This window comes from Carcharodon carcharias, chromosome 9 (genome assembly GCF_017639515.1).
Source record: "Carcharodon carcharias isolate sCarCar2 chromosome 9, sCarCar2.pri, whole genome shotgun sequence".
Taxonomy (NCBI): Eukaryota; Metazoa; Chordata; class Chondrichthyes; order Lamniformes; family Lamnidae; genus Carcharodon; species Carcharodon carcharias.
The window spans coordinates 82,676,062-82,700,396 of record NC_054475.1 but is presented as its reverse complement, the minus strand read 5'-3'; the positions used below and the strand labels follow the sequence as shown (position 1 = coordinate 82,700,396).

Sequence of the window (24,335 nt, the reverse complement as noted above, 5' to 3'; positions counted from 1 at the left end):
GAATGGCAGATAACTTAAACCAATATTTTGCATCAGTCTTCACAGTGGAGGACACTATAAATGTCCCAAGGATATCAGAAAAGCAGGGAGCAAATGGGAGGAAAGGTCTTGTAACCATCTCTATCATGAGGGACAAAGTATTTGACAAACTAATGGGACTAAAGGCAGACAAGTCACCAGGACCTGATGGTCTGCATTTAAAGGAAGTTGCTGCAGAGATAGTGGAGGCATTGGTTGAAATATTCCAGAACTCTCTGGATTCCGGGAGGGTGCAGCAGATTGGAAAACCGCCGATGTGTCGCCCCTGTTCATGAAGGGAGGGAGACAAAAAGCAGCAAACTATAGGCCAGTCAACCTAATATCTGCCGTTAGAAAAATGCTAGAGCCCATTATTAAGAAAGTGATAGCAGGTCATTTAGAAAAGCTTAATGCAATCAAACAGAGTCAACATGGTTTTGTGAAAGGGAAATAGTGTTTGACAAATTTGCTAGAGTTCTTTGAGGATATAACAATCAGAGTTGATAAAGTGGAACCAGTAGATGTATTGTATTTGGGTTTCCAGAAGGCATTCGATAAGGTGCCACATAAAAGGTTATCGCACAAGATAGGAGCTCACGGTATTTGGGGTAATATATTAGCGTAGATTGAGGATTGGTTAACACATAGAAGACAAAGAGTCAAGGTTAATGGGTCCTTTTCAGGCTGGAAAGACATAAATAGTGGAGTGCCAAGGATCAGTCCTAGGCCTCAATTATTTACTATCTATATTACTGACTTGGAGGGGAGGGCAGAGCTTAATGTATCCAAATTTGCTGATGATACAAAAATAGGTGGGAAGGTGTGTTGTGATGAGGACATAAGGAATCTGCAAGGGGATATAGATAGGTTGAGCGAGTGGACAAAAACCTGGCAGATGGAGTTTAATGTCGGAAAGTGTGAGATCATGCACTTTGGTAGGAAGAATCAAAAGGCAGACTATTATTTAAATGGAGAGAGACTCCAAAAAAGTGCAGCACAGAGGGATCTGGGTGTTCTTGTGCATGAAACACAAAAAGTTAGCATGCAGGTGCAGCAAGTATTTAAGAAGGCAAATGGAATTTTGGCCTGTATTGCTAGGGGGTTGGAGTTTAAAAATAGGGAAGTCTTGTTACAATTGTACAGGGTGTTGGTGATGCCACACCTGAGGTACTGTGTACAGCTTTGGTCCCCATATTCAAGAAAGGATATACAGGCATTAGAGGCAGTTCAAAAGAGATTCACAAGGCTGATTCCTGGGATGAAGGGGTTGACTTATCAAGAATGGCTAAACAGGTTAGGCCTTTATTCATTAGAGTTTAGAAGAATGAGGGGTGATCTTATTGAAATGTACAAGATTCTGAGGGGGCTTGACAGGGTAGATGTTGAGACGATGTTTCCACTAGTGGGGGAATCTCAAACTTGTGGACCTAGTTACAGAATAAAGGGACACTCATTTAAAACTGAGGTGTGAAAGAATTCCTTCTCTGAGTAGTGAATGTTTGTAATTCTCTACCCGAGAAAGTGGCGGAGGCTAGATCACTGCAAGTATTTAAAGATGAGGTAGGTAGATTATTGAAATATCAGGGAGTTGAGGGCTATGAGGATCTGGTATGAAAGAGGAGTTGAGACCTGGGGAAGATCAGCCATGATCTTAATGAATGGTGCGTTAGGCTTGAGGGGCCTAATGGCCTACTCCTGCTCCTATTTCTTATGTTCTAGGTTTCTATTGATAAAGCCCAGGATGCCATATGCTTTATTAACTGCTCTCTCAACCTGCTCTATCACTTTCAATGATTTGTGCACATGCACACCCAGGTCCCTCTGCTTCTGCACACCCTTTAGAACTGTGCCCTTTATTTCATATTATTTCTGTGTTCTTTGGGAGAAAATGAATCACTTCACACTTCTCTGCATTAAATTTCATCTGCCACTTGTCCTCCTATTCTACCAACCTGTCAGTGTCCTTTTGAAGCTCCACACTATCCCCTCACGGTTCAAAATACTTCCAAGTTTTGTGTTGTCTGCAAATTTTGAAATTGTGCCCTGTACACCAAAGTCTGAGTCATTAATATATATTAGGAAGAGCAGCGGCCTTAACACTGATGGTTGCGGAACTCCACAATAAACCTTCCTCCAGTCCGAAAAATAACCATTCACCACTAATCTGTTTTCTTGCACCCAGGCAAATTTGTATCCGTGTTGCTACTGCCGTTTTTATTCCATGAGCTCTAACTTTGCTCACAAAATGGTTCGATATTTTAAAGAGGCAATTTTTTAGCTGTTGAAGTTTAGGAAGATAAATGGTCAATGACGACATTGTATAAATACTATTTTTCAATTAAAGTCTCTTGGAATATTTAAAGTATATAAAATATTTTAAATAACAGCTTATTGATTCTATCAGGTGAGTGGCAAAGTCTTTTGCATCCATTGAACTAACTTGGAGTACAAGGCTGTTGTTACATAAATGTTAGTCACTTGACATACAGCAAGACCCCATGAATTGTCATAAGATGAACGGCCAGTTAATCTGTTTTTGGTGGTGACATTAATGGGGAAATGTTGACTAGGACACCAGGATAGCCTGAAAGTTTTCCAGAACATCCCTTCCTCGTCTCAGTGCTCTTGCAGCTCGCCTCAGGAGCTATTCTTTGACTGTGGTGGACATAACAGCTGACCCCAATCATCTCCTAACCCGAGAGCATATCATCCGCTTATTGCTAGATTTAGTGAAACATAATGGAACAATATTATAACATCACTATAAAATACTGACAGGCTGTTTGCCCATGTTCAACATTATCTTTTAACACTGCAAAAATGGATTAACCAACATTTGCAAAAATTGAAAAAGGATTCCTTTTGCATTTTACAGCCTAGCTAATCTTTAATGGTGAACTCATAGCATTCCAAAGCTCTGTAGGTTACTCAAGAAATGAGTAGTTGACTGGACTAAGGGGGCTTCCTGCTGGAGAATGTTTCAAAGCCATCACCACATCAATGACAGAAGTGAGGAGCTTTCTTCTCTCACTGTCCCAGCAGACCAGAAAGAGCAGAGAACAACCTGGAAGCACATAGAGCATCACAGGTACAGGGAGGACCCCCTGCAGCTCCTGTCCAATGTACAGCGTCCATTACATGAGCAAGAGATTTGGTTATGCACCAACTCTGTGCAAGTATCAATTAGTTTTGTGGGATGGAATCTGAGACATCATCAGGAGGCAAATGGATTTCATTTCTTCAGACCTGAAAAACAATTAGCTTTATAAGAAATCATGGATTGAAATTCCTCCCTGTGCTATTTTTCAGCGCATTAGTTAATATCCCCTGTCAAATTCCTGTGGGTGCTGTCTTCACACACTTGTTAACCTGCTTACCTTCTGCATATGATACCTCTGTTTTTTGTCACTGCTTGGAAAATTCTCAGAAACTGTCCATTTGGAATCCTTGAAGTTCAACAGTTGTAATGAAACAGATAATCCATTTCTCAAAATGGCTAAGTTTTACTCAACATTCCACAGGAGGATGGTCAGAAAGAGATGCTGGAGCTGACTTCCTATCCACTTCTAGAACATGGTGACTCTCACCCAGTGTTAGTTCCCTCACCATTGCCCTGGTTGGAATCAGCCAACTCAACACAGGCCAGGATCCCAATATTGGTCCTTCACCCAGTGTCACACCACACATGCCTGTTGCTCACTGAGTTGCTGGGAGTTTTTATTTTAATTAATGTGATCCAGCTATGTTGTTTATAAATGTATCCACTGTATGCTGCCATGCACTGATTTGGATCTCTGTACTAATTGCAGGTTTGGTTGGATCTCTTAAAACCTGTTTTGAAACAAATCAAAGGTGAGTAATGTGCACATTTCTGAAACCTCTGAAAAATGTAAAAAGCTTTCTTGCTTTAAATAGCAAGTTGCATGGAACATGATTGGGCATAACACACAGCCATGAATGGAAAACCCCTGGGGTACAGAGGAAGTTTTGGAAGTAGAATTCACGGCTGAATACAACAGGAATAAGAAATTGTGCTTCTGGCAACAGAATTTTCATGTTTAATCCATCATTACATAAGTGCAAATTAACACACGGTCTTTGAATCTAGTGCTTGGACTGAACAAGGGAATGTGCCAGCAGTCTGGTGGAGATTAGGCATTGTGGTGACTCATCCACTTTAGTTCCCATTAGAAGCTGTGGCTTAAATATATTGTTTGTAGTTCTACAATCTCCATGAGATATATAGATAGGAGGATGGCCCTAAAGTTGAGGGAACAGGGTTAATGCCACTTTTGTCATTAGAAAACTCCTGTCCTCCATTCTAACACAAATATTTCCTTTCTATTTTTTCCATATCCTCTTTTCTATCATTCTGCATTTGCTTAGAAGTTGTTCATCTCTAATTTCTTCCATTTCTGATGAAAAGTCATTGATCTGAAATGCTAACTCTGTTTCTAACTCCACAAGTGCTGCCTGACCTGCAGAGTATTTCCAGCATTTCCTGTTTGAAATCAGGGGTATGACTTTGGTCTCACATTTGTTGTTCAGTTGCCCCTGTTTTGGACAGGCCATTTCAGAGTCACTTACACAGTCACACATTGGCCTCGTCTGAAGGATTGTTGTTTTCTGATAGCTTTCATGGTCATTTGAGTCGACTACCAACCAGAAATTACCAGACTAAACTGAGTCAAGTTTAACAACTGGAGGGTGATGGTAGTGTAATGGTAATGTCACAAGATTAGTCATCCAGAGACCCAAGCTAATGTTCTGGGGGCGCAGGTTCAAATCCCACCCAGCTGGTGGAATTTAAAATCAATTGAAACATTTGGAATATAAAGCTAGTCTCAGTAAGGCTGACCAAGTCAGCTATCATTGATTGTTGTAAAAACCCACCTGGTTCACTCATGTCCTTTAGAGAAGGAAATCTGCCATCCTTACCTGATGTGGCCTACATGTGACTCCAGGCCCACAGCAATGTGGTTGACTCTTAACTGCCCTCTGAACCTCCCTCCCACCATAAAGTCAGGAGTGGGGATGTTCACTGATGATTGCACAATGTTCAGCACCATTCACTCCTCAGATACTGAAGCAGCAGTCCATGTCCAAATGCAGCAAGACCTAGACAATATCCAGGCTGGGGCTGACAAGTGACAAGTAACATTCATGCCAGGCAATGACCATCTCCAACAAGAGAGAATCTAACCATGTTCCCTTGACATTCAATGCCATTACCATTGCTGAATTCCCCACTATAAACATCCTTGAAGTTACCATTAACCAGAAGCTGAAATGAACTAGCCATATAAATACTGTGGCTACAAGAGCAGGTCAGAGGCTATGAATCCTGCAGTGAGTAACTCACCTCCTGACTCCCCAAAGCCTGTCCATGATCTACAAGGCACAGGTCAGGAGTGTGATGAACACTCTCCACTTGCCTGGATGAGTGCAGTTCCAAAAACACTCATAAAGCTTGACACCATCCAGGACAAAGCAGTCCGCTTGACTGGCACCCCAACCACAAATATTCATTCCCGCCACCACCAACACACAGTAGCAGCAGTGTGTACCATCCCAAGGTGCACTGCAGGAACTCACCAAGGCTCCTTCAACAGCACCTTCCAAACCCATGACCACTACCATCTAGAAGGACAAAGGCAGCAGATAGGTGGGAACACCACCACCTGAAAGTTCCCCTCCAAGCCACTCACCATCCTGATTTGGAAATATATCTCTGTTCCTTCACTGTCACTAGGTCAAAAGTCCTGGAATTCCCTTCCTAACAGCACCATGGGTGCACCTACACCACATGGACTGCAGCGGTTCAAGGAAGCAGCTCACCACCACCTACTCAAGGGCAATTACGGATGGGCAATAAACACTGATCACACCAGTGATACCCACATTGCATGAAAGAATAAAGAAAAAATGGGCAGGTAGCATAGCAATTGCTGAGCCACTGATCCATTACTCTAGTGAACCCACACCAACTTGTTTTTTGAGTAGTTTCAAGTGGAAGACATTGGAATATGAATAATCAGGGCCCTGTCCGTGCAGACAGAAAGAACATGTACATACATTGTGCTTGTTTCAGCTAAACAAAATAAGTGAGAGCCATTTGCTGGTTCATTCCCTAGGGCAATGTCTTGGAAATCAGAGTCAAGCTGCTCATTTAAATTTCAAACAATGCTTGGCAGTTAACTGCCAGTCACCATCAACTGGTGCATTCGCCATGGAAACACCTCTATCAATCAGAGTCCGCTTGCCAACTAATCAGCACTCTCTTCTCATACAGTATAAATATGTTGTTTCCCCGACATTGGTATTTTCCATTGAATTCTCTTGATGAGTGTAAGATGAAAAGCTTCGACAAAAAAAGTCTCTTTTTTCAGCAATGTGCAAGTTCTGTGCTACCAAATGACTAATTGCTGATTCAGTTAAATAGCACAGTCCCCAATGCTAATGGGGGGCTTTTTCATGCAGACATACTTTACCCGCAATTTGCCATGGCTATTCCATTGTTCTATTTTATGAGGACAATGTTGTAGTTCATGATTAAACTGATTAAGACTGTGTGCAGAGAAATTAGCTTCAATGAAGTTGCAGTCAGTACTGAGTAACTGTATTCTTACAAGGGAATTACAGGGCCCTTAAGTACATAAATTGCAATGAATATTAACAAGATGCATTTGCAGTATTTTGTTTTTGTTCAAAAAAAATTGTAAAGATCTGCCCTGCAATTACAGACCAGTCAGTTTAACTTCAGTGGTGGGGAAACTTCTAGAAACAATTATTCAGGATACAATTAATAGTCACATGGAAAAATGTGGATTGATTCGGAAGAGTCGGCATGGATTTGTTAAAGGAAAATCGTGTCTAATTAACTTGCTGGAGTTTTTTGAAGAGGTAACAGAGATGGTTGAAAGGGAAAGGCTGTTGATGTGGTGGATATGGACTTCCAAAAGGCTTTCAATACAGTATCACACAACAGACTTGTGAGGAAAGTTATAGGTCATGGAACAAAAGGGACAGTAGCAACGTGGATACAAAATTGGCTGAAGGATAGGAAACAGAAAATAATGGTTAATGGGTATTTTTTGGGCTGGAAGAAGGTTTGTAGCAGAGTTCCCCAATGGTCGGTATTGGGACCCTTGCTTTTCCTGATATATATAAATGATCTAGACTTAGTATGCTGGAGACAATTTCAAAGTTTGCAGACAGCACAAAACTTGTGAGAATTGTAAACTGCGGGGAGGTCAGTGTAGAACTTCAAAAGGACATTGACACATTGGTGGAGTGGGCAGATAGGTGGCAGATGAAGTTCAATGCAGAGAAGTGTGAGGTGATACGCTTTGGTACAAAGAACATGGAGAGACCGTATAAAATAAAGGGTACTATTCTAAAGGGTATACAAGAGCAGAGAGTCTTGGGTGTACATGTACATAAGTCATTAAAGGTGGTAGGGCAGATAGAGAGAGCTGTTTCTAAAGCATACAGTATTCTAGACTTCCTTAATAGGAGCATAGAGTGCAAGGGCAGGAAAGTAATAATGAACTTGTATTGATCACTGGTTAGACCTCAGCTGGAGTGTTGTGTACAGTTCTGGGTGCCACTCTATAGGAAGGATGTGAACGCATTGAAGAGAGTGCAGAAGACATTTACAAGAATGGTTCCAGGGATGAGATACTTCAGTTATGAGGAAAGCTTGGAGAAGTTGGGACTATTTTCCTTGGAGAGGAGAGGCTAAGAGGAAACTTGATAGATGTTTTCAAAATCATGAGGGGTCAGGACAGAGTAGATAGGGAGAAACTGTTCCCTATCGTAATGGATCGAGAACCAGAGGACACAGTTTTATAGTGTTTTGCAAAAGAAGCAAATGTGAGGTGAGAAAAAACTTTTTCACACAGCGAGTAGTTAGGGTTTGGAATGCACTGCCTGGAAGTGTGGTGGAGGCAAGTTCAAGTGAGGCATTTAAGAGGGCATTGGATGATTATTTAAATAGAAACAATGTGCAGGGTTATGGGGAAATGGCAGGAGATTGGCACTAAATTAAAATGCCCAGAGAGCCGTGTAGCCACAATGGCTGAATGGCCTCCTTCTACACCACAACAGCAGAACTGTTCTGTTGAAGGGTCATGAGGACTCGAAATGTCAACTCTTTTCTTCTCCACCGATGCTGCCAGACCTGCTGAGTTTTTCCAGGTAATTCTGTTTTGTTTTGGATTTCCAGCATCCGCAGTTTTTTTTGTTTTTATCAAAATACATAGAACACCTACATGCAACCTTACTGTGAAACCTTGACTTACTGCTTGAGAATAACAAATAAGCTGAAGCCCGAGGTGTTTGTGTCAAAGGGTTTGGTCTGTAACACATCACAGTGAGGTCCCAGGTAAAACTCTGATGTAAGGTTATTGCAGGACTGGTGTGATCAATTAATAACTCCTATTTGACACCAAGTTGAGATTCTGATTCCATATCCTCTTCACCATAAAGTTCCTAACAACGCCCTTGGAACATCTGCTGCTGAAACCCTCATCCACGCTTTTGTCAACTTCAGATTGGCTATTCCAATGCTTTCCTGGTCGGCGTCCAATCTTCCACCCTCCATAACTATTCAACACTCTGATCCTGTTACCCTATCTCACACCAAGTCCCATTCACCTACCACTGCTGGGCTCACTGGCCTACATTGCTCATTCTTCAAGATCAAGATTTCATTCCCTCACCATCTCTTTGTTAAAACCTAACTTTTTGAGGTTTTAATCACCATTTTTACACAATTGATGTTTATTGCTATTTAATTAGGCTCCTGTGAAACATCTTGGAATGCTTTCTACATTGAAGGCTCTGTATAAATGCAAGTTGTTGTAAATACTGCACAAACTTAAACACGACCTTCAAAATTGGAGTTGAATAGAATGTAAAGTGTTGTGGCTAAAGAAGGTTTAAGGAAGACATAACTTGTATTTTTATAAGGCCTTTCATCTCCCCGAATGATTACTTTTTGAAGCACAGTCACCATTGTAATGTAGGAAACACTGCAGCCAAATTGTGCACAGCAAAATCCCACAAACAACAGTGAGATAATTGGCCAGGTAACTTGCTTTTGATTATGTTGATTGAGAAACAAATATTGGGCCAGGACACCAGGAAGAACTCCCCTGCTGTTTGAAATAATACCCTGGGATCTTTTACACTCACTCAAGAAGGCCGACAGGGCCTTCAGTTTAATGGCTCATCCAATGAATGCATCAACAGTTCAGGACTCCCACAGTACTGCACTGGTGCATCAGCCTTGATTTTATTACCAGGCCTTGAAGTGCAATTGGAACCCATGATCATTGTGACTTGATTCTAATAATTATAACTATTTCAAACAGTAAGTTTTTTCTGCAGATCTACTGAAAAGTTAAACAAATGAAATCTAAACAAACACTGGTCACAAAGTATATCTACATTTTGTCATGTGCAAATCATTGGAAAGCCCATAGGTCAACACTAGAAAGATCAAGTCCATTAAAACTGTGGAACACTGTACCATGCCTTTTCATCAATGCTCTATTGAAGAGTGTGCCTAGGCTGAGTAACTTAGAGAATAACTCAAAGCCAAGTTAAAATTTTGTTCACATCTCTTCGCTATTTGCCAGTATCAATCACTGCAATAGTTTGTTTTGGGTGTTTGCCCGTAACCCAATAAGAATTTCTGGGCCAATCTGTTCACTGAGGTACTTTGTGGAAATGAAGGAGTCATTGAGGGGGGAAATCTTATTCTCTCACTCACTGGGAACATCTCACTCAGCTGCCAACATCACAACAACATTGGCATAGACAATTGCCTCAATGCGGGGTTCCATTGCTGTATCTTTTCTCTACAGAAAACCATTTTCTTAAATCCCTCTCTCCTGTCTCCTTCACCCTCACCTCCAACGATAAGTTTGAAGTGTTCATGGACTTTTTTGTCACTAAGATCAACACCATCCTACTAGCTGCCTTTGCAACATTGATTAGCCTTCTGAGTCAAACATTCTCAAAAGATCCTCCTTGCCCAGGCCCTGAACTCATATCTTTCCTATCTCCCCTCATGCTTTCTCCAAGCACAACTTGTCCATGAGACCCACCTTCTGCTCGCCTGACCCTATTCCCACGAACTGCTGACCACCCAATCCCCTTTCCTGCTGCTGATGCCCTCATTCACACCTTTTTTACCTCTAGATTTGACTATAAGAATGCACTTCTGGATATCACATTCCACCCTCCATAAATTTGGGGTCATCCAAGATCGTCCTGCCCTTGTCTTAACTCACACTAAGCCCCGTTCACCATTACCCCTGTGCCCACTGACTTACATTGACTCCCAGTCAAATAATACCTTGATTTAAAATTTTTACCCTGTTTTCAAATCTCTGGCCTCACCCTTTCCATCTCTGTAATCTCCTCCAGCTCCACAACCTCCTGAGATATTAGTGCTCCTCTAATTCTGGCCTCCTGAGCAGCCCACCATTGGTGGCCTTGCCTTCAACTGTCTAGGCCCTAAGCTCTGGAATACCCTCCTTAAACTGGATGCTGGGGGTCAATTTAAACTTTCAAGATTGAGATTGATGGATTTTCATTGTGAAAGGTTAACAAAGGTTAACAAACAATGACAGTGAAAGGGAGTTGACATTCAGTTAGCCGTGATCTGATTAAATGGCTGAAGGGGCTCACAGGCTGAATGGCCAACTTAACTTCCTATATGTTTCTGATTTATATATTACATAGGATATACAGCACAGAAACAAACCATTCAGCTCTACCTGTTCAGGCCAGTGTTTATGCCTCCTCAAGTCTTTCCTTCTATTAATCTATCATTTGTAATTCTCTATATCATTCTACCTCAGAGGCTTGTGTAGTCTCCCCTTAAATGTATCTATGCTCTTCACTTCAACTGCCCCCTGCAGTAGCGAGTTTCAGATTCTTACCACTCTCTGGGTCAAGAAGTTTTTTCTGGATTTCTACTGGATTTCTTGGTGACTCTTTTATATTGGCAGCCTCTAGTTATGTTCTTCCCCACAAGAGGAGGCATTCTCTCTTTATCCACTCTATCAAGACCTTTCATAATTTTTAGAACCTCCATTAGGTCACCCTTCTGCAGCCTTCTTTTTTCAAGAGAAAAGCCTGTCCATCCATCTCCTGATATGCGTACCCATGCACTCGTGGTATGGTCTGTGTGTTTTTTTGCACTCTCTTCGGTGCCTCATATCTTTTTTATTATACAATGACCAGAATTATGTGTAGTGCTCCAGGCATAGTTTAACCAAGGATTGATAAGTTATATTTTAGAACCTCTCTTTACAGTATGTGAAAGGAATTAAGATCTGCAGGGTCTTTTAAATACTGTTTCTCATGGCATTCTTGGTGGCTTGTGATTGAAGCTTTGACCTCTTGTGTCTGCCCCAAATATCAGTAGTTAGACACCAAGCAAGTAGAGATGTAAATATCTCTGAGAGCGAAAAACAGCAGGAGGCAGAAGGCCAGATTTTTGCTACCAGCCCTGGAAGTAGATTGCAGGTGGCTGCGGAGTTGGGCAAGTTCCAAGGCTGATTACAAGCCTCTGTTCTCTAGGACTTCATCCCAGTTGTTTTAGAAACTGTTAGGCCCTCACACCCCATCACTCCCCCACCCATCTCCCATGATCCCTCATATCCCCATTCCGCCTCCATGCCAAATCATGCTCCCCACTTCTCATGTTGCCTCACACTCCCTGCCACCTCAATAGCCACTTACCCAGTATCCACCATGGGCAGACCTCAGGGATTTTGTGAAAATTGAAAATTAACTTCTATCAATCTAATACAGCTCTCATTCATACACACTTGATAGTGAAAAAAATCCCATTTGTGAAATGTATTCAAAGCTTTTGAAAGCTTTTAAAAGTGGTTAATCTGTTATTAAAACAAATACACTTATATTCAGCAGCCACATCAAATATCTTTAAAATCCTTTAATAGCCCCTTTAAACTGTCAATCAAATTGTGAATTGAGTCCCCTGTTGAGATAATTGTAGTTTTTGAAACTCAGCCAAGCATTCATAATAACATAATAACAGCCCTTGGAAACTATGACCGAAGAACTTATTGAAATTGTGAAACAAGTGGTCTTGTTTTTTCTAACTTAAACCAGATGGCATGTCAATCAAAACAGTCCAGCAGACATGTTTTCCAAACTCTCTTTTAAATCCAGGGGATTTAAAACATTTCGGATCATGACACTTATGTGTCCTTCAAGAGTGTATATGTGTACTCCATCAATTCATGACACCCACACTGCAGATTAAAGGTCTTGGAACAGACAAAATGGGATCTATTTGAGTTCAGGTTTCCTGCCTGTGTGAATCACGCCCCACCACCAAAACACTGGATCTGTCAGAAATGGGGGTGGGACTTCCACATCTAGTTCCTCGTGCCATATTTAAAGGGCCACAGAGTCTTCCCAGCTCCGCAAAGACCTGGCCCAGAATATGAGAGAGAGAGAGAGAGAGACAGAGAAAGCTCTGTTAAAAGAGAACTGAAAAGTGCACCAAAGTCAAATATAATAACATCACACAATCAGCATAGTCTGATCTTCAATCCTATTCCCATGGCCATTTTGGTTCCCTGTGTATATCAATGATTAAGGGGCAGCTTCGCGGGAATGCTGCTGAAATTTGCGGATGAAACCAAACTAGCAGATGCACCTAGTTCTTTAGGAGACCAAAGAAAGCTACAGCAGGATATTGATAAGGTTGGAGGGCAGGCAAAAATAGCAGATGGAATTTCGTAAGAGAGAGTTGGTGCATTTTGATTTAAAAAAGGCAACAGCAGTTTTGATACTCTGAATGGAATTGGATTCGGTAATGTGGAAAGGAGAGGGACTCGGAGGTACCAGCTCACAGAAATTTAAAGGTAGTATCTTAGGTTAATAAGACTGTAAAAAGCTAATGGGATTCTAGGTTTCACCTCAAGTGGTACAGAATATAAAAGCAAGGTGGTAACAATAAGTCTATGAAGAACCTTGATAAAACCTTAGTTACAGTAATGTGTGCAGTAGTGAACTCCACACCATTGAACCTTTAGAAAGCTTTCAATGCATATTCATGAAGCTGGTGCCTGCTATGAGGAAATGCAAAATATTAAGAAAAATATGAAAAATGAGGGTTTTTATTGTGAGAGCAAGGCATTACAGATGATTTAATTGAAGTTTAAAATTATGGAAGGATGGGACAGGGTAGTTGGGATCTGTGATTGCTGGGTCAAGGGTAAGGAGCCATAGATATAAATTTAAATTTAAGAACTTTTTTTTATTTGTTCACGGGATGCAAGCATCACTGGCAAGGGCAGTATTTATTGCCCATTCCTAACTGCCCTTCAGGAGGTGGAGCAGAACAGAGAGGCTTGAGAAATTTCTTTGCACAGCGGGCTGTGGGGCTTTGGAGTTCATTCCCAGGATTAGTGGCTTCAGCAGAAATTAAATTAACATTTATCTGGACACAATGTAAGAAATAGGAGCAGGAGTAGGCTATTCAGCCTCTTGAACCTTCTCTGCCATTCAATAAGAACATGGCTGATCTTATTGTGGTTCTAACTCCACTTTCCTGACTGCCCCCATAACCTTTGACTCCCTTGTGGATCAAAAATCTATCCAACTCAACCCTGAATATCTTCAATGCTGCTGCCTCCACTGTTCACTGGGGTAGTGGATTCCAAAGGTTAATGACCCTCCGAGAAAAGAAATTTCTCCTCATCTCAATGTTAAATGGGAGACCCCTTATTTATAAACTCTGCTCCCTTGTTCTAGATTCCCCCATGAGGAGAAACATCAACTATTCTGTCAAGCAGCCTCAGAATTTTATGTTTTAGTAAGATCACCTCTCATTCTTCTAAGCGCCAATAAGTATAGGCCCAACCTACTTAACCTTTCCTCATGACACAACCCCTGCATCGAAGCGATCAACCTACTGAACCTTCTCTGAACTGTCTCCAATGCAAGTGTGGAGACCAAACTGTACACAGTATTCCAGGTGTGGTCCCAGCAGGGTCAGGGAAATAAATCATGGGCCCCTGCTGCTTCTGTTTCTGGGCCCCTTACCCCTGCCCTCTCACATCCTTCAGTTACCCAGAATTGGGTACCATAGCCACAGAGCTATTTCATACAGGTTTAGCAAAACTTCTCGGCTTTTGTACCCTGTGCCTCTTTATGAAACCTATCAAAAGCTTAGATTTCAGTATCTTACACTTTACAACCATGGCTTTGTCAGACAATTACACACAACTTGATCATTCATATTATGCAGCCAGCTCCACTACCTTAGTCCTGGGTTTATGCAATATCTGGGCAGCAACATCCAAAAAATTTGAACCTCACCAGCACTGCAAACAATAATCCTATGTACACATGAGAATATTTTGAATATACGTGCTGTAATCTAATGGTGCATTACTCCTGGTTTCATTTCCAAGTTTAAAAATAGCAACACCTTCCAGTAAATTAGCATCAACCAATTTACCTGCAATAATATGCTATCTCTACCCACACAAAGGGGCTTTGATAACAGAAAAGTTACACTTTGCATTGAGTGATAAACATTTTTTTTCATTTTAAATAAAAACTAGCCACACTTACAAATGCCCCGCATGGAGCATATAATAGGAGAGCAAGGCACTACGGATGCTGGAAATGCTAGAAATACTCAGCAGGCCAGGCAGCATCTGTAGAGAGAGAAATAGAGTCAATGCTCCAGGTTCACTATCTGCATAAGTTCTGACAAAGGGTCACTGACCTCTGCTTCTCTCTCTGCACAGATGTCACCAGAAGTGCTGAGCATTTCCAACATTTTCCATTATGTTTTGGAAGGGATTGGCAAAGGGATTTTTTTGCTCCAATAGAAATCAGATTTCTTGTGAGCCCCTCATTCCCCAGCAGCAGCTGCTTGAGGTCTGGGCTGGTACAACATTATACATGAATTTCAAAAAAAAAAATAAGGTATGAAGGAAACATAAAAAATTTGCTGACCAAAAAAAGCAATGCCAAAGCAATAAATTGATAATTTTTAAAAAATGAGTAATTAATTCAAATGACCGTTAATAAGTGCCAAGCAGCAGAGCTAGCTAATAAAACCTTTTTTGCCTTTTCGCTAAAGAAGCAGAGCTAGAGCGAGACAGACTAAGCTCCAAGTCTAGGTCACCGGGAAGGAGGAGGGGTCTAGGACCAAGGAGCTGGGTTAATGCAAATGCAACCACACAGCGAGCCCAACTGACAATCTTAACTTGGTTGTCAGCGTAATTATTAGCACACTGAGGATTATTTAGCAAATGTTGTCCAATCGCGGAATTACATCTAATGTTGGACACTGTGTTTTGAGTTTTGCAAGCACGGGCTGGTTGGCTATGGTCTGTACCTTGCCCTTAGTGCATGGCGGAAGGGACATGCTGTTTGATACAACCACCAGTCTTTGGGATGTACAGCCTACATACCTAGCATCACACAGGCACGAAAATCCATATCCACATTACTCATTTGTGTGATAGGTAGAATGTATTTTTGGCTTGACTGTAGCATCCTGTTAGTGGCAAATACCACTTGTGTTGTCTGGTTTAAATTTCAAACAATGCTTGGCAGTTAATCGCCATCACTGGTGCATTCTCCATGGCAATGTCTCTACCAACCAGAGTCCACTTGCCAACTAATCAGCACACTCTTCTCATACAGTATAAATTGTTGTTTTCCCCTTATATTGATATTCTTATGAAGTTTCCTGATGAGTGAAAGACGAGAAGCTTTGACATATCTCTTTTTTTTAGCAATACTATGTTAAACTATATCTACCTAACCCCTGACACTTCCTATATCCTACAAGTCTATGTCCTGTTATGTCCTTTTACAACTGGCACTCCCTCACTCACCCCTGGGTCCGGGAGGTTTGGAGATTAATACCACTGAGGAGGAGTTTGGGTAGGGTGTGAAGAGGGCAAGATGCACTTCCTGTCAGCCCTGTCTGACACTCCAGCTGCTCCGGGCCTCATAGTTGCTGCAGCCATTGCTACTCCTGGCTTCCCGATCTTGAATCTGATAGCCTTTTCGTTGTCCAGCACCTGTGCAGGGGAGCAAGAGCACAACTAAGGGTAGAATCCATCATCCAGAATGCACCCTGGCTGTCAAAACAAATGACTGCATGGACTCGGGCTCTCACTCCAGGACAATCGGACCTTGAGCGCCGAACCTTTGTTCTGGAACAGAGCATCCACCATGCGCTTGTTTGCCAGCACATTGAGGCATGAGGTGGCAACTTGAGAAAGGGACAGTGCTGCCTGATCCTGAGGACCCTGAAGGCATAGACCATGGTGATTAGTACCGTGTACACCTCACTTTCTCAGGCCCTGAGTCTCACCAATGCCCTGCACAGTTGCAGCAAGATTTCCCTATTTGAATACTCCATTTTCCTTGCAATGAAGGCCAACATTCCCTTTGGCTTCCTTGTAACTTGCTGTACCTGCATCATAAACTTTTGTGATTCAAGTACAAGATATGGAGATCCCTCTGTACCACAGCATTCTGCAGTCTCTCTCCATTTAGATAATCTGCTTTCCTGGTAAAGTGAATAACTTCACATTTTCCCAAATTATACTCCATCTGCCAATTTTTGCCCACTGATTTAATATACCTCTATCCCTTTGCAGACTCTTTGGCCTGGATTTTCTCTCCCAAGTCGGGTAGCAGGAGTCGGGAAATTTCCTGTGTTACAACTAGATGAGGAGGGGTTGAATGGCTCCCCTATTTTCCCACTCCTTATTTGACGGTGACAGGGTTTCTTTTCTGATAAGGAAGTACTTGCCAATTCAGTGAGTGTTTAATTGTTTACATGCTATGATCATAAAATAAATAATCAAGCAGTTTTCTTGAGTTCTAACAAAGGAAAGAGAATATCTTTTCTCGTACTTAACCCAGCTTAACCCAGTCTAATCAAAATAATAAAATCCATTCCAATTTTCATGCACACACGTATACATACAAACACACACATACGCGCGCGCATACATGCACACCTTGTGCAAGCACACACATGCACGAATAGGTTACAGGGTGGGGAAAGATAGATTAAGCAAATCAGAGTCCAGTGAAAGTTAAGGGGGGATGCAATCTGTGGAGGCTGGTGAATTGGCTGGCTTCAGACAGAATTCAGTGTTCCTGCTGCTTTCATTCATAGAGGCCATTTAAAGATTTGTCTGTTCCTCCAGTGATGGTAGTGTGGAGTTGAGTACCTTCACCTGGGACATATAGTGGGACAGAGAAAAGGGATACCCTGTGAAGCCATAGTGCGAGCCCTAAACGATTTCCCTACTCCCAAAAATCAGAGAGAAATCAAGTGCTTTCTAGGAATGTGTGGGTTCTTTGAGCATTCTAGCCATCCCACTAACAGATGCACTAAAAAAAACGCTCAAAGGTGGTACGGACAGAGACGTGCCAAGCGGCTTTTGTAAAATTGAAAGCCATTCTGGCAAATGAGCCTGTGCTAGCTGCCCCAGACTTTAGCAAATCTTTTAGAGTGGTCATCAACACCAATGATCCAGGGGTGGGAGCTATCCTACTCCAGGGAGATAATTCTGGGATTGAGAGTCCAAATGGCTATTTTTCTAAAAAGCTCATCCAACACCAGAAAAGTTATTCCACAGCCAAGGGAGTAACCTTAGATCTCCTTGTAGCTCTCAAGATATTTTGAAATTTATGATCGCCATGGGCACTGAGAAACCCTGAGAAACCTCAACCTTCTGAAATTTCTGGAAAAGTTCAAAGCAACCAATGCCAGGTTGTTCCACTGGAGTTTGCTCTTATAGTCCTTTGACCTAAAAATTACCCACACCGCAGGAAAGGACAATGTCATTGCCGATGCCCTATCCCGAGTTAAAACAAAACCCTCAAAAATGCAGCAGGGAATTGACATTGCACCTGCTAGCTGTGTGTTTGACTGTCAAGTGTGAATGAGGGAATGAATGTATACCTTTTTACTTCTTTGCCTTTTGCAAGGCCACATGAAAAAATAATAAATGGAATTAATTTTTTCCCCAGACAGTGGAAGGACTGACACGTCAGTATGACATGAAAGAAATCACAAACTATGTAAATCAAACTTTATTCTTTTTGCTTGTTTAAAAATGAAGTGAATGGTTGAACCAAAAGGTGGCTGCTACAGGTCACATGACACAAGATTGGCCACAGTTTCAAGAATTTCCCAACAGCAGTTACAAGGATAAAAGAGCCCTACCCTCATAATTGTGGAATCTCATACTTTATTCTCTACATTACAATCCACAAAACTAGAGGACTATAACAAAGAGAGAGACATCGAAACGTGTTTTACCTGCAGAGGTGCTAACAGATACCATCTCACACTTGGGACCGTCAAGGTCATTTCAAAAAGGAACAATGGAAGCGAAATGGATGCTATTTGTAAGTTCATAAGCTTACCCTATAGCAGAGCCTAAGGGCCTAACAAGACAATAGCTATGTGGAACAGGATCATTAATATGAATACTGACTCTTTCAGAGGCTAATGGCTGGGACAACGTAAGCCATAAAACAAAAACCTTGCCCAGACACCAGATAAACATGACTTTATGAAATCATTATGGAGGAAGGAGGTCACATGTTGAGTGACCATTTTGAAATCCCTATATTCAGTTGAGAACTCAGAAACAGTGTGCTGATTTACCTCCAACTTGCAAAACCAACAACAGGGCTCCAGGTTGACCACACAACCTGCAACATGTCTCAACCCCTCAAAGCCTGTTTACCTGGAAGCCTCTGACCATCACCTGCCAAGCAGAACAAGTTTATGTATAGCAATCTCATCTTGCTGCATTGCCATCCACTTTAAGTGAGTTCTGTGCTGCTGTCTTCTGCCAGGAACCCACCAGAACTGGAGTTTTTCCATGCAGGAATCCCCACCCCCCACCCCACCCCTTTTGACTTTCTGGAGTCTGGAAATCACGTGAAGTGATCCAATTCTGCTCTACTGTTAAGTTATTCATAGTTGTAAAACTTTGCTTTTCTGTGTGAGTGGCTGGGTGGTTGAAGTTGTGACCATCCCCTCCAGGTTTGAATGTATGAATAAACTAACCTTCTCATTTATTCATAAAGAGAGTTTGCTGTGAGTCACTTTAAAAATTGAACTTCGCAAACTGATGGTTTGGGCAAACATGGCATAGCCTATTTTTAAACAATTGAAAACACTTCTGCTTATGGGCAGATAGCGAGAAGATAAAGGAGTTCACTTTTATCTCTCTTTTCCTTAAACGTATCACCTAAGGGGTCTGTGTGTTCATTAATATCTGGTGGTAGTGCTCTAGGCATATTAATGCCAACAGGCACACAGCCTTTGGTGGGATTTGGATATAGTGGGAGGTCAAATTCAACTCTGGGGTCTGGAATGGATTAGATTTTGCAGGTTGCTGACATCAAAGTCTTGTACAAGCTCATTTCTGTTATTGCATAGTTGCAGTTGGTGTACAGTCTTTAACACTGTAACTACTGTTACTATCACTCATGGGTTTTATGGTTTATTTTCTGGTACATTGACAAATCTTATTTCTGGGGTGATAATGGGTGGTGAACTGTTTTTAAACCCCTGAAAGGTGTATGGGATCACTTCCTGCATCTCATCTCCAGTGGTTTCTGAAGCTGAACTGTTGGGTTTGATGAGATTTGAAACTTAGTCTTGACCATTTGATTCTCCAGTGGGTAATTACACTTTGATTTCACTTGTATTTCCCCTGTTATTTCTGCAAGCGGAGTTTGTTTTAGGTGCGTTCCCTTCCCTTTTTTCTTTTACCTTGGTAATGAGTTTTCCTTCAACCTGTCCCATGTCCTCTGGGATACTGCAGTCATCAGGTGGCTGTCCAGCTTCCACTGCACTCCTCTGTGACACTTCAACTAGGTGAGACATTTCTGTCACTTTCTGTTTGGGAATTCCTTTGTCCCTATTTAAATCTTGGAAGAAGGTTTCTGCTAACTGTACTTTGGTTGCATTTCCTTTAACCTCTGCTGCTTCTGTTCTAGCAACTTTGCTTTCCTCTGGTCCTATTTTTAAGTCCTACAGGCTCTACCCTGGCCTCTGTAAATCCTACAGGCTCCAATCTGGCCCTTTTAAATTCAGCAGACTCTAATGTGACCTTTTTAAGCTCCATTGGCTTTCCTCTAGCCTCTTTATTCCCACCAGCTCTATCGCCTCCTGTGGGTCTCTTGAAAATCCCTCAGCCTTCTGAAACTGTGCAAAGTTTGGATTGTTCCCCTCAGTCTTCCAAGTCTCTATGGACTTTGGGGATAATAGCTTATATCCGACAAAGGCATTCCCAAATAAAAGGCCCACCGCCTGAATGGTGAAACTTGAGATCACCCCCACTGTTACTAGTCCTGTAACTAGCTCACTCTCCCAGGTATATTTTTTATCAAAAGAACCTCTACACATTCTCTCATGAGCCCCTTGACATTGGTATTATCCCTATCAGGTGGCCATCAGTCTCAGGGAATGCAAATCTCCTTTTCTGGCTTTTTAGAAAAACACAGGGTCATTTTTCTCTTATACGCAAACTGCTGGTAGGTATTCTAGCCCTTGGTCACATTGGAAGACAGGCTTATGATCTTCATGACCACAGACACTGTTTTGTCTGCAGTCCCCCCTGTTGAATTTTTGACATGCCAACAGTTTTCTCTCAGGTAGCCAGGCTTTCCACTGGCCACCTGCAATTACACTGGGCATGCCCCTACCAGTTTACCCCTTCTTTTAAAAATTGGGGATTGATCTGCATTTCCTGCGTTATTCCCCTTTATTCTTGAGCCTGCTTCAGCTTCATCTTTAGCTGTGAGCTTAAATCACTGGAATGTAATTTTTAGTCTCTTTTTTAAAACAAGCATTCAATTTGGGTTTTCCAGCCACTGGATTCAGAAATCATTATTTGACATAAAACATAATTTCATGACTCACTGTACCCACCTTGGGAAAAATTGTCCCGAATGGCAGGATCTTCATTCTGGGGTGAGTGAGGAAGGGTAGGCAGGTGGGGATGGAGTCAGGCTCACTGACCCTGGACACAGATCGAAGACTGTCACAGGGGCTGCTGTGTGCTGAGGCAGGATCTTTAAAAGGCCCCCTTTTGTTCACTGGGACTTTGCCCCAGTTGTTTACTTAAACATTTGGTCTTCCCTTGTACTCCCTCACTCCTCCCACCCACTCCCCAAGCCCATACATTCCAACCACCCACTCATCCTCAATGTCTCCTTAAAGCCCCATGCTAACTTAATACGAACTCATGCCAACTCAAGACCCACCCACTCACCGCTCTTTGCCATTACTTTGCCTTGCTAAGGCAAAATAAAGTTCAAAATATTTATTACAGAGTTCACTGCTAAAATATCACTCATTCATGACGGGCCATTCAAAGACATTTAAATTGCCTTTAAATACTTAGCCCCTTTTCAAAACAAACATGCTTGTATTCATAACCCCACATTAATTGTCAAAGACAATTGATCCTTTAATAACCTCTTTGAGCTGTCAATAAAACTGTGAACTCATGGCCCCCTCTGTGATAATAACAGGTTGTGGAAGCCAGCCAAACATAAATAATGATATAATGGCAGCACTTAGGGTCATGTCATCAAACAACTATTGAAATTGCTAGCACCAACTTCTTTCAATTCTCATAGACACAGGCAGGTAGCTTTTTACAATTTCTGAAGGGCTGTCCATTTAAATAACTTGACAGCTTGACAGTTCTACAGACCTTACCTGCCCTTCAAGAGCATTTATGACTTTTCGAAAGATTTGTATCTCCCACACAGTGGGATAAGGCCTTTGCTGCAGCAAAAATGGGATCTGTTTGAACTCAGCACTGAGTTCAAATGGCCCTGTTGTGTTTGGGATTTTCACATTTGGAAGTCACTCTCCCGCACCCTGGACATGTTGGAAATGGAAGCGGGGCATCCCCCCTCCACCCCTCAATGCTCAGTTTCCTGACAAAAATAGGTTATTGTCAGAAATGGGAGAGAGACTTCCAGATCCAGATCTTGCTGACTATTTTGAAAGGTCCCTGGAGTCTTCATGACTCAAAAATCCAAGCCTTTGTGCTCTCCTCACAACTTGCTTTCGCACACCTTCGTAGATCAACACATTTACTACGATACACTCAGTTCCTTCATTCAAGTCATTAATATAGATTGTAAATAGTTGTGGCCCCAGCACTAATAACTGTGGCACTCCGCAAGGTTAAATTCAAGATTTGTCTGGATAGATGAATGAAAGAAAAAATGTTGATGGATATGAGAACAGGTTGGGTAAATAAAACTATTTGTTCACATTGGGGATAAAGACTAGCTCTGACCGGTAGGGGGCCAAATGGCCTCTTTCTGCATCTAACATGCATTTCTGCTTATATTCCTCCCCAGTTAATGGGAACAAGTCCATCTTTTATTGATTTTGCCTCATTTGTGATGCTTCCCGATCTTTAATGTCCAACTGGTGAAGTTTATTTTCTTTTGACAGGCGAGAAGAGGGTTCTGTTCCAATTTGTAGTGAAATTCTTTCCACCTGATCTGGGGCAGCTACAAGATGAATTGACAAGGTGGGTACAAACCTCTCCTACGCTGAGGAAATCACTCAGTTAAAGTTACCATTAGAATCATAGATGGTCCATTTCTAAACTCTGAATTGATCTCGCCTGCTACCAATGTATTTGGAAATCAGTCTAGATCATGTTTTCTGGAATGGGGCTTGAACCCACAACCTTGGAAAGTTGGGCAATCACTGGAACCTTGATTTGTACTGCAGTCGGGGGAAGGGGATTTAAAGAGGTTCTCACAGTGGAAAAGAGGGAAGACTAGGGCAGGGCAGGGAAGCCTACATTTTCTAGTGAAACATTCCTTCAAGGTGTGACAAGAACACAAGAAATAGGAGCAGGGGTCCATCATATGGCCCATCGAGCCTGCTCCACCATTCACTATGATCATGGCTGATCTTGGGCTTCAACTCCATTTTCCTGCCCACTCCTAATATCCCTTGACTCCCTGAGAGAGCAACAATCTGTCTACCCCAGCCTTAAATATATTCAACGATGGGAGTATCCATAATCTTTTAGGGTAGAGAATTCCAAAGATTCACAACCCTTTGGGTGAAGTAACTTCTCCTCATCTCAGTTCTAACTGATCATCCCCTTATGTCCTTCTACTTTCTATTCTTATATTTACATATCATGTCATGAATTCACCTTTCCAAATGGCTGCGCTTTTGTAAAAGCTCAAAGTAACTGATAAAAATGTGGGATAGGTCTCCTATTGCTGTAACAATGTTTATAACAGTATTTAGTGTCACCGTACATTCCACTGTGATTATGAGGAGCAAAGTACAGGTAAACAACATGTAACCTACATTTTCTAGACAGTGCAGCCTTTACCAATAGCTCTGAGCCTTTTTATTCCAATTATCCAAAGCACTTTAATGACCTCTGTGTCATTCCTTAACAATACTCAAATTCTAATTTTCTATTTAAGATAATTATTCCAGATCATACCGTTGTTAATGAGTGAAAACAATTAACATGATGCTTAAAAATAAGATATGTTTCAGACATTAGCTTCAAAGGTTGAAAGTGCCATGAACTGAATATTATTTATAGAAGTGAAGAAGTTAATTGTGCTTGTATTCTATATTACAGCCTACATTCACTTTCATTTTCTCTTTGTTATCTCCGTTTTCAATAACATTGGGCAGAATTTTGCCAATGGCGAGCATGGGGGCGGGGCCCACTCGCCGGCGTGTAAGATGACTCGGGATGACGTCGGGCGGAACTTCCGATGTCATCCCGCCTCATTTAAATTTTCAGGAAGGCAGGCCCACAGCAAAATCAGCTGTGCACCCGCCGACCTGTCAATGGCCAATTGAGGCCATTGACAGGATCATTTAAACAATTAAAGGACCTGCCCATCCAACCTTAAAGTTGGCGGGCAGGCCATGAACCCCAGCAGCAAATAGAGAAAACATGAAACCTCATCCACAGGCGGGATGAGGTTTCATGCAGGGTGTTAAAAATTTTAATAAAGTTAATCTGTAAATTATGAACATGCCCCTTCTCATGTGACATTGTCACATGAGGGGGACATGTTAGAGAATTTTTTTCTTCTATTTTTAATATTGTTCAAAGTGGAAGCGAGCTCCCTGAGGCTGCATTTAGCCTCAGGGGATGTGCACTCTTTCATGCGCATGCGCGAAAGAGCACACTTTTGCTTTTAGGGAATCCCCCCCGCTTGCACAGGAAGCA

At 41.9% G+C, this 24,335-nt stretch overlaps 1 protein-coding gene across 1 annotated transcript in view; it reads left to right on the top strand.

The window, feature by feature from the left end:
• Window positions 1-24,335, top strand: part of LOC121282435 (FERM domain-containing protein 7-like) — an 83,968-nt gene that overhangs the window by 29,579 nt on the left and 30,054 nt on the right. The window contains exons 6-7 of the mRNA XM_041196147.1: window positions 3,828-3,870; window positions 22,565-22,643. Of these exons, the coding sequence (XP_041052081.1) occupies window positions 3,828-3,870; window positions 22,565-22,643 (122 nt within the window). The remainder of the gene's footprint in view (window positions 1-3,827; window positions 3,871-22,564; window positions 22,644-24,335) is intronic.